This window comes from Mandrillus leucophaeus, unplaced genomic scaffold (assembly GCF_000951045.1).
Source record: "Mandrillus leucophaeus isolate KB7577 unplaced genomic scaffold, Mleu.le_1.0 Scaffold443, whole genome shotgun sequence".
NCBI classification, from domain to species: domain Eukaryota; kingdom Metazoa; phylum Chordata; class Mammalia; order Primates; family Cercopithecidae; genus Mandrillus; species Mandrillus leucophaeus.
In genome coordinates, this window is record NW_012104732.1 from 1,824,119 (window position 1) to 1,835,667 (window position 11,549).

The 11,549-nt window shown below is 45.1% G+C and overlaps 1 protein-coding gene across 3 annotated transcripts in view; it reads right to left on the bottom strand.

Moving 5' to 3' along the window:
• ARHGAP26 (Rho GTPase activating protein 26) overlaps positions 1 to 11,549 on the bottom strand; it is a 488,449-nt gene that overhangs the window by 377,988 nt on the left and 98,912 nt on the right. For all 3 annotated transcript variants that reach the window (XM_011994161.1, XM_011994160.1, XM_011994158.1), the window contains exons 2-4: positions 7,113 to 7,208; positions 5,437 to 5,498; positions 894 to 965 (exon numbers count right to left, since the gene is read on the bottom strand). In XM_011994161.1, the coding sequence (XP_011849551.1) occupies positions 894 to 965; positions 5,437 to 5,498; positions 7,113 to 7,208 (230 nt within the window). The remainder of the gene's footprint in view (positions 1 to 893; positions 966 to 5,436; positions 5,499 to 7,112; positions 7,209 to 11,549) is intronic.

An 11,549-nucleotide genomic window follows, 5' to 3' on the forward strand; every position in this document is an offset into this window, starting at 1 on the left:
GGTTTCACCATATTGGTCAGGCTGGTCTCGAACTCCTGACCTCATGATCCGCCCGCCTCAGCCTCCCAAAGTGCTGGGATTACAGGCGTGAGCCACTGCGCCTGGTCCTCCTTGTGATTTATTACAGGGCAAAAGAGCCCTGGAGAATCTACCTTTTAAAAAGGAACAGGATTCCCTTTGCAGTGTCTTAAGAATACACTAGAATTAGTCAAGCTTAGGTTACAGTCCCTCCAGGTCAGTGATAACAAACGGTGATCTCTGGGATGAAGCAGGCCTGCAGATGTCATTTTTCGACCTGCACAACATGTAATACATATTTTAAAATTATTTGCCAACAAGAAATTTCACATCAAACTGGCTTTTCAGTTTGTCTTGAAACATTTAAAGAATCAGCAACAAAGGGCCCATTTCCAGACCCAACAAAAATCAGCTACACCTAAGTACCAGCTGCCTCCCTTTAAAGAAAGTCCCTGTACCCAGAGGGCACAAATTTGTAACCCCTGCTTAGGCTGCAAGTCCTGGACCTCCACAAAATACAATTCCACAAAAACAAATGTATTCTCCAATAAAGGCAATTGTCTAAACACATAGCTATCTATTATAATAACACAAACAAGGTCTGGTTTATACCTTTGGATGATTTATGAACAAGTACAAAACAATTAGATAACAAAATACCAGAATGGCTGCTCCGGGGTTGACAGCTCAGATGGTCGTACTTCAGTCACCCATAAAGAACTGATGAGTGGGGCTCCATAGAGTTCTCTGCCTAAGATTTTCTGAATAAGGTGGGCTTAGATTTTCTGAAGACATTCTTAGATTTTTTAAAGAAGGTGCTATGTTTTCCAGACCTCTCACCCTAAAATCCAGACCAAAGCTTGCAAAATTCTCACCTTGGCAGCCCCGATCTGTTCCTTTCGAAACTTCTCCAAGGGAGTGATGAGCACCTCGCTGGCATTCTCAATCTGGTGAAGAAAAACAGAGTAGCGGAAAGAAGACACAAAAGCAGTATCAGTAAAGAATTACGCAGCTCCAGCACGAGATGCCTCCCCATGTCTTAAGATAAAACTTGGGTAGGCAGTGTTGTACGTGTCAACTGTTTACAACCCTTGAACTAATAGCATGTCAAATCAAAACTCATTATTTCAAAACATGATAATCTTCCTCCCATGCATGATTAATATTGATTCTTTAAAAGTAAAAATGAGGAACTCTAAAACTGTAAGCAACCATCTGAAGGGGCAGAGAGGAATTGGTGAAAGAGTGGGGTATAAGTTACAAGCTTCAGGTGACATTTTCTTGCAAATATTCATTTACCCAAGTTATAAATAAAACCTTTCAAGCCTGATTTTGTGTTGCTCTACCAAGATAGGACTAGACTAGAGCCAGGACACCTGTGGCTCCTGACTACTGGCTGCCTCTCAACTTCATCTCACAGGGCTCATCCCTCAGGTCCTGCATTCCAACCCACCAGCACTCCAATGCACCTCAAATGCACCAAACTTGTCCCACTTCAAGGCCATAGCATTTGGCTATTCCTTCAGACACTGTGTTCCCAAACCCTTACAGGGACAGCTCCTTCATGTAATTAAGGTTTCAGCTTAAAGGTCACCTCTTTAGGGAGGCTTCCCTGATTACCAACATAACTCAACTTCCCTCCCCTACCAAGCGTGTTCTGGTTCACCACTACACACTACACATTTATACACACACACACATACACACATACACAGATACACAGACACACACATACATATATATACATCAGTATCTTGTAAAGGCTCACTTTGCCACCACTATCCCCAAAACAAAGAAGAGTGCTGAGACAAAGGGGCACTCAAACATTTTTGAATGACTAAATGCATGAATGGATTATTTCTTGATTGACTGCCAACTGTGTGACCACGGGCAAAACATTTAACCTCTCTGGGCTCTGATTTCATCATCTGCAAAACGAGTGGGCTAAACTGTCCAGCTCTAAGATTCTATGGTCTTTTCTAAGGCAGTACAATATTTTACAGTTTTTCCTTTTAAGTCATTCATTTATCACTCTTTGCTCAACTAATTATTCCAGGAATCTCGCTGCAACAAAGCATTATTTTTCCTAAACCACATGCATGTCCACTGCAATGAAACTAACCGGGTAAATGCCAGAAGTCACAGATGGACACAGTAAAGAACTAACTGAACAATGGAAGGGACAGAAAAAGTCAAGTTTCCAAATTTATTCCCATTTGCCTTTTTCTCAATTTGGAGATCTCTTATTTCAGAAGAGTGAAATTTAAGCCTAGAGTGTTGTGGTGTTAATCTGTTTGATTTTGTTATTTTTATTGTTATTTGATGTTACTTAATCAGTTCACTTAAGACTTCTCCACAAACCATCTGCAAGTCTCTGAAGCTCACAAAGGTGGGCCAAGCCCCTAAGTCAATGATTCTCAACCTTAACTACACAGGAGAATCACCTGGAAAGCTTTTAAAATTCCTATGTTTAGGCTACACTCCAACTAACTCAGAATCCCTGGACTTACTTAGTCCAAGACATCAGTATTTTTCAAACTCCCCAAGTTAAATCCAGTGGACATCCATGATTGAGAATGCAGTCCTAAGTAGCCGCTTATAACATGAAAGTGCTCATCTGCTCACCTGGGAATCAGGATACCCAAGTCCTTCTCCCAGCCATACTACTACTTGCTATCATCTTTAATAAGACCTGTTTTCTCATCTGTCAAATGAGCAATTGCAGATGGTGAGGAATAAGGTCCCATTTAGTCTAAGATTCTATGACTGTGTAACATCCACTTGGTTCCAACACTGCCTGATGTTGGGGACATGGAAGCCCATTCTCCGCCCTTAAGGAACTCATATTTACTATAGGGCACAGACAGGTACAATGTTTATCAGGACACAATGTGGTAACACAGGATCAGAAGCATGAACTGGATGTTAGAAAATACCAAGGGTAGCCATATAACCCAGGAAGTCAAGAAAGGCTTCCCAGAGAGGGTGCAGCTTTGCTTGCTGAGTTTAACTGAACTGATGAAGTTGTCACAGGGCAAGGAGGTAGAGAAGGAGCTTGCAATGGCCAGATACTCAGATGCAGACAGTAGAAACTCAATTCACTGACATTAATAATAAAATTGCAGAGGCAAGCTGAAAAGTATAATCCAGTCATTGTTCCCTTACCACAGGCCATAGCAATCTGCAGGGTATTCATAGTGATTTGCTTACCACACTCCCACCCCCAAATACTAACTCAGCCAAGAATCAGACTCAAAAGAATCATTTCCCTTTCTCAGGCACCAGCACATGCACAAACACACAAGCTTTCCCTTGCTTCCACCCACCACCAACCCCCACTGCTGCCGCCACCACCCTTCTGATTCTGGTTCAGGCACCAGCAGTGAGCAATCAAGAGAAACTGCTCTTCTGTAGGGCAGAAGGTAAGAGGCTTCTACTCTGTTTGGAGTTTTAAAGGAAGCCTCCTTTTTTTTTTTTTTTTTTTTTGACACAAGGTCTTGCTCTGTTGCCCAGGCTGGAGTGCAATGGTGCAATCACAGATCACTGCAGCCTTGACCTCCCTGGCACAAGCGATCCTCCTACCTCCTCCCAAGTAGCTGGGACTACAAGCATATGCCACAATGCCAGGCTACTTAAAAAAATTTTTGTTGAAATGGGGTCTATGTTGCCTCCAGACTGGTCTTGAACTCCTAGGCTCAAGTAATTATCTCACCTCGGCATCCCAAGGTGCTGGGATTACAGGCATGAGCCATGGATTACAGGCCATTACCTGGCCCCCACATTTTTTAACATAATGCAGTCTTGGGTTTGAACCCAGACTGTACCACTTATTAACTGTGTGATCTGTGACAAGTTACTTAACCTCTGTAAACCTCAATATCTTCATCTAAAAAATGGCGATAATACAGATACCACTTCCCAGAGTCATCACGAGGGTTAAAATAGAAAATGCATGTAAAGTACTTGGCTACATAATGTCTTGGTGAATAGTGTTCAAACTACCAACTGTTAGCATGGGAAGAGAAGAAAATGTTGATTGATGCAAGATTTCCTAGGACTTTGGAGCATTGCTGCCTGAAGACACGCCCTCCTAGTGGAAAATCAGTGGACAGGCAGCAGGGGACTTCAAGTCAGCAGGGGACTTCATTCCTCATATCTTAGGGATATGGAGGAAAATGCAAAGGAACTTCCTGTAGATGTGGAATCTCTTATCTGCTAATGCTGAACTATATCAGAATAAATTACAGGCTGGGCACGGTGGCTCATGCCTGTAATCCCAGCACTTTGAGAGGCAAGGCAGGAGGATCACTTAAGGTTTGGAGTTTGAGATCAGCCTGGGTAATACAGCAAGACCTCATCTCTACAAAAAAACAAAAATAAATTAGCTAGGCACAGCAGTGCAGACCTATAGTTGTAGCGACTCAGGAGACTGAAGCAGGGGGATCGCTTGAGCCCAGGAGTTTGAAGCTACAGTGAGCTATGATGGAACCACTGCACTCCAGCCTAGGTGACAGAGTGAGGCCCTCTCTGTCTGCCAGAACAATAAATTCTAGTACAAAAGATATCTCTTAAGAACCTGGAGATCAGCATTTGACTCTTAAATGTGGACAATGCCACTCTTGAAGAGCTTTTTATAGTTACCTTCATTACAAAGTACCTGTTTACTGGGTCCCTCCTACCTGGCAGGCACTGCACTGGGTGCTTAAAAATGAAAAGCAAAGGCCGGGCACGGTGGCTCATGCCTGTAATCCCAGTACTTTGGGAGGCCGAGGCAGATGGATCACGAGGTCAGGAGATCGAGACCATCCTGGCTAACATGGTGAAACCCTGTCTCTACTAAAAATACAAAAATTAGCTGGGTGTGGTGGCGGGCACCTGTAGTCCCAGCTACTCGGGAGGCTGAGGCAGGAGAATGGCATGAACCCAGGAGGTGGAGCTTGCAGTAAGGCCAGATCACAGCACTGTACTCCAGCCTGGGCGACAGAGCAAGATTCCGTCTCAAAAAAAAAAATGAAAAGAGAAGTGATCCCTGCGCTCAAAGGGCTCTTGATCATGTTCAGTAAGATGGGGGGAGGGGCAGAGTGAGGCACCTTCTTTCTCATTCTGGTGGTGGAGAATCTGAGGCCCAAAAAAGTGAATTCAAAAGATCCACCCTTAAGTCATACACCTTATGAAAATACCTTAAAATGAATCTTCAGAAGAACGTCATTTAACTACGTTGTTCTAAAGTTATCCACCAGAGTAATCCTTTAATATTTACAAAAGGCGTCAAACTCTACAAAGATGAGGCTTGCTGAAGAGCTCAAAACACTCAAATGGCAGAGTCTGGATTTGAATCTAGTTCCTCTGATAACCAATCCCTCACTCCCTCAACATGAACATGCTATCTGGGACCAAGAGTAGCCCAGCCCTACTCACCATCCGTATCCGTTCATCTTCAAGATTCCTGAGGACAGTGGCAAACTCCTGCAAAGATCTTGCTGGAAAAGAGAAAGGGGCCATGAGGCGGAAGGAGTGTCACAGGTCTTGGGGAGCCTTTCCAGCTCTGGCTATTATGTTATGGATTTTAATTCCTTGGCACACACAGATGCCTAAAGTCAATTGCTTCCCAAGGCTCCCTATCTTTTTAATCATTAACCATTAAGGATGACCCAGAAATGCAGGTTAATTCCACCTGGCACTCTAGCTAGGGAATGATTTCTTCAAGGAAAAGATCTGCCTGTTCCTGAGAGTACCCAGGACTGGTGAGATGCTGGCAGGCTTCCAGGCCCCAGGCTGGAAGGGGCAGAGTTCCGTTTAGGAGTTGAAGGATTTCCTGTCCAGATTCAACCTCCTCAACCTTTGTCATGGCGTTGCGTCAGAACCCAGCCTTTTCTTTGGCACCAGAGCTAAACAAACAGTGCTGCTGGCATTGGAAGCCACATCTCTGGCTTCTCTTTGGGTTCCTCCTCTCTGAGTCCTCAAGCCACTCATTAATAGAATGCAGCTTGAAGCATGGTGCTCACACATGAACAGTCATCTTTGCCAAAACTATTCACAAAAGCAACAATTATTATGTGCAGTGGCCCTGAGGATACTTGAGACCCTTAAGCCATGTTGGGAAAAGCATCCATACATTCACAAGTTACAAGGATGCGTTTTCACCACCCTCAGCTGTCTCCCAATTGCCTGTGCCAGCCCCAGATGCTGATATTCTGCACGGCAACAGGAACTCAATAAGCATTTGAAGAATTAATTCATCCAATAAAACTTTCTCAATTCTTGCCCATTTAATGGAGTCAACCAAGGCACCCACAGAAGAACAGTGTGCAATGATAAGGCCCTGGCAAAGAAAGGTGTCTTGACATTGCAAATCCTCCATGCTTACAGCTGCCTACAGATCAAGGCAGGTGATGGTGAAGAGTGAAGCAACACACTGTGGTGATAAACAGTAACCCACCTCAGCCTCTTTTTAAGGAAACAGGAGAGGCAGGGACCTCCCTGTAGACAGCACAGGAGAACCCGACATGGAGCTCCTCTCCCTATCTGAAGGCAGTGGCAGATGCATAGCTCAGCCAACTGCTGTCAGGTCAGAAGAGGGGGCCAGTAGATCAAATTCTCAAACTTTTTGAAGACGCTGGAAAACTGGAATTTTAGATTGTGAACTGAATTTGTATGGTCATTCAATTTTTAAAAAATGAGAGCCAAAGAAAACTGGGCTGTGTTCTGATCTCAGCCTATCATTTTGCAACCTCTGATCTAATTTTGCCCTCATCTACCTGTGTTCCACATATGCTCTAAGCTTAGTACTGTGGTTGGAGGGAAAGAATGTCACCAGTCAGAAAATCACTAAAGGGAGGTGGAAAGGAGAGTCCCACCACAAAACTTCAAGCTTTCTCTCCTGCAAGCTAGAGGGTGAGGCAATCCCAAAACTCAAGAAGACCAGAGTAGCCCCAAGCCCCGATCCTCACATATTTCTGGCCCTCCACTTCCACTAAGCACTTCCTTCTTTACTAACCTTAGAGACTTCCTATCCCAGGAAAAAGGCTCTGCTGGAACACTGAAGGCTATGACAAACAATGAACATTTTTATCTTCTGCACAGTTATGACTTACCTATACACATCTCATCATCTGTTTCTGCATCTCCTATGCACTGAAATTTAAATTCATTTAAGGAATCTGCAAACTTCCGCTTCGCTGAAGACAAATCTAGCAAGAAAAAGACAGGAAAAATCAGGAATTACTAAAATTAAACTGGCTTTCTGATTTGCTGCCTGTGTTGGTCCTTCTAGGAATATCTTAGCAGGCGAATTTGTTCCTGAGTCCATTTCAAAGCACAAAAGAATATAAATTCAAAATAGCCAACCCTTGGTTATAACATGAAGCACTGATTTGTTCTAGAAGTTAATATTTTTGTTATATTGGCTTTAACAATTCGAGTTCTATCTCTACTTCCTAAAGGCAACTTGTCATCTCCATCTGACATGTGGGAATCCACTTGCCAAAGGAAGTTGGGGAGAAAGCTTGGATCAGAGCCAACCTTAGTGTCCACAGCCTGCAGGTCTGCTCTGCTACTGACCCTCCAAGCAGTCAGTGCAGCTTTCCCCACACGTATGACTCAACAATAATTTCCCCTAGGTCCTACTCACAACACAAACTTTCACTAGGGAGGGAGCCTGGAGAAGGCTGGAAGGAGGGGCTGGGAACTGCCCTACTCATAGTACCTGGCCTTCCTCTTCTGACTCAAGCACAGGCGAGGCCCAGGTTCTCACAACCCTCTCCACTCTTCTCATGAGCAGAGTGGACTGCTGGCCTGACAAAGCTCACCTGAATTTTCCTGGCTGGCCACATACAACACCACCAGGAGAACAAAGCCCCCGCAATGTTTTGTATTAGGGTAAAAACACATTCCACGCACAGTATCCATAAGAAAAACTCTCAAGGGCCCTTATCATTAAAAAATCATCATCATAAGCTTTCGCTGAAGATAGTAATGAAAGCCAACGATCCTTCCGAGCCTTCAACTTCTCTTAAGGGTATGAAACCACCAAGGTACCTTTAAGTGGACTGGCAGATCTGGCTGCTGAGGACAAATGTGCTTAACTTAATTCCACGTGCAGTCTCCCTGCAGATTAGGCTAATCATTCAAATTACCCTCATACATGTTTCCCTCATTGAAGGGGAAATGGCATTATGTCCAAATGCCCAGGGGAGGGAAACATGAGGCAGAACCGGCAACAAGGCCTGGCTTTAATAAGATATGGGCAGGGCGGGGGAGGGGTGTATTGTGGCTACACAGATCAACATAACCTACTAGAATAAAAGCATCCGTGACTCCCAGTACTTTTTCTTAGCTCCCGGATTTGTCCCTTGAGGTTAGGGATCGTGTTTTCCATCTTTCTCTTTGGTTTGTTTCCTCTGTGTACCTGGCAGTGTATCCTGCTCAGTGTATGCTGAACAAATGTGGGGGGGCATTGGAGGGGCACTGGACACAAATCCAATCCTCAGTGCTCATTCCAAGCAATGGCTGCCAGTGGAAGAGCCGGGCGTGGGCTGTGCTGCTGTTCTCAGGACCAGGGCTCAGGCTACTGCATGGACAGCAGCTGCAGCTCCTACTCCTGGACTGCCCTCCCACACGCTGTAATGACACGGTCCTGAGCTAGCTGCAGCTTGTCCAAAGCGCTCTGCTCTACACCAAAAGAAGGCACTTGGGGTGGAGAAGGGGAATGCAGGAGCCAACAGTCTCTGATCTCCCCCTCGTTCAGTCACTTGCACAGAATGGTCCTTACCAAAATGTCAAAAGATGTTGGGAGGGGACTCAGGCATCTCACAAAACTGGCCAGCCCAGGCTGAGGCTATCCCTCAGAACACAAATCACAAAAGGCAAACCAAGAAGAAAACAGATGCACCCGAAAGCCAGAACATCGTGGGGAGGAAGGCAGGAGGAGGCCACAGGTAGACACGAGAAAAAAGGGAAAGACTAACATTTTAAAGTAGAAGACAGTGTTCTATTAGAGTCCCCAAATGTGTGTGCATCACATGTGGGTATGGTTATGCACATTCCTATTTTAGTCAGAATGTTCCCTGATCAGAACTCACAAAGGTCTGCACTAAGAGTAACACAGGTTTGCCTTTCTACCCACCTGACAATCCTGTGCCTCCCCCATAAGCAAGAGAAACTCAATCACCTCAACAAAGTGGAAACAGGTGAAATGCAAGTCAGGCTCGGGAAAGCTCCCAGCACACACCTGAAAAGCCACACTGCCGAGGGCAGCTGCCAGTGAGGATCAGGGAGTGGCTGGTCATGCACAACGGGGCCTTTGTGAAGCTTCTGCACGGGGGGACCCGCTGAACCAGGGCAGGGCCTGTTAGCTTATGGTGACCTGATTTCCTTGTCCACTGGCACAGAGCACACCCTGCCACAGTGCAAGCCTGAGAAGCAGTGAGGACCCCATGAAGCTGAGGGAGAGGCCGATCCCCGGATAGATGATTAAGTAATGACTGCTGGTATGGAGTCAATATTGGGCTTCAGGTCAACGAGGAAAGCTGGGTAGAGTGAGAATCTTAATGAATGGACCTGAAAAAGGAACTCACCTCAGGCTTGATAGAGGAATTTTTCAGTAAAGTTAAAGTGGACAGCTGTCCTTTTACTTGTTTGGAATCCATTCCCCAGACTTCGGGACAGCATCTCAAGCTTGTTTTTGAGAACCTCCCTTCTCCACTTGCATTCTATGGGGTGGTGGTGACAGGCTGATCAACCCCAACCCCTTGCCCCCACCCCAATCCCACAGCTCCTGGGTTCAAGTTCTAGCTCCACCATAGATCAGATATGTAACCAACCCTGGGTTAGTCATAAAGTGTCAGTTATCTCATCTGACGAAGGCTGTCAGCCTGGGGGTTAGGCAGGGAGGATCCAGTGAGACATACTTTATAGGCACTTTGCACATCACAAGATTCAGTTCTAGGTATAGCTGGGCTGTTCTTTTCTCATATATGAGTCCTCCAGTAAGAGGAACCAGGAAAAGTAAGCATGAATAACTGTTTGGAGCTCGGAGAAGTTAAAGGACTGACATAAGAGCACAAGGCCACTAAGGAGAGGACCTGTGACTTAAGTCCTGTGAACTGAGATCCTTGTAGTATGTGGGAACACCATACCACTTCACCCCATTGAGGTAAACCCTCTATGTTACTTGAGAGAATGAAAACAACACTAAAAAGAGAATTTTCTACCTAAAAAACCATTGCTTCTTGCCTATTTCAACCCAGTAGGATTGGTGGTATCTTTTGTAGATTTTCACCTTGGATATGGAGCATCCCGAAGATTTATTTCAAGAGCTTTCCCTCTGATGCACACAGGAATCTAACACACACATTCCAGTAAGAGGAGAGGGAAAAGAGAAGAGGCTGGCACTGGTGCTGGGTGCATGCCAAGCTTCGTGGCACCCTCCTCATATAACCCTGCTGTTTCATGTACAGGCAGTGCAAGACACAGCAAGGAGCCAAGCAGAGTCAATAATATTTACTTTGCAGAAACATCTGTTGCTAGAAAAGCAGAATGCTGGCCAGAGTGGAGGGAAGTCGTAACTGCCGGCATCTGGGGAGGCCAAGTATCTCCTTTCCAGAGTAGGTAGGGCTGTGCTTCCCTGAGTGAGGGGACCAGATGGCTAAGAAACATGGAAGCAGCTAGAAGTTTGGGCCTTGAGAGACTGCTCCAAAAGCCACCTGCTCACTCAGGGACTAGAGGAAAGTGCCCTTCTTCTCTTAGAGATGCCAGTGGATACTAATCACCGGATTGAAGAAAATTTAACCCAAATAGATCCATCTTTCACTAACACAGAAGGTTTACCATAATTTTTTTTAAATTAGAATCTACCTTAATTTTATACAAGTTGCACCAGTAATACCACAAGTCAAGCCATTTCCTTTTTCTCCTTGGGTAAAACTTAACATACATGTGCACACACAAACATGGACTCAGGTAACCTTACAACTGTATTTTCAGTGTATTTCTATTGCCTTTGTGACCTCCAAAGTCACCAAAATTGTATATTAACTACCCTGAAATGTTTTGCTGCTCAGTCACATCTTCTCTTTGGACTTAGAAAGTGATTACAGTTCCAGGAGGCCAAGGCGGGTGGATCACGAGGTCAGGAGTTCAACACCAGTCTGGCCAACACAGTGAAACCACATCTCTACTAAAAACTAAAAATACAAAAAAAACAAAACAAAACCTGGGTGTGGTGGTGTGCACCTGTAATCCCAGCTTCTTGGGCAGGCTGAGGCAGGAGAATCGCATGAACCCGGGAGGCGGAGGTTGTGGTGAGCCAAGGTTGCACCATTGCACTCCAGCCCAGGTGACAGTGTGAGACTCCGTCTCAAAAAAAAAAAAGAGATTACAGTTCAGAAAGGCCATCACTGAGGTTAGAACTTGCAACAGGATTGGCCTTGTGGCTGCCTAAAGCATAAGAATACCAAAGTCCCCGGGTCTTGTTAATCTCTCCCTTTCCTGGACGCCAATTATTCTCTGTGCCTCATCACCTTGTATTTGGA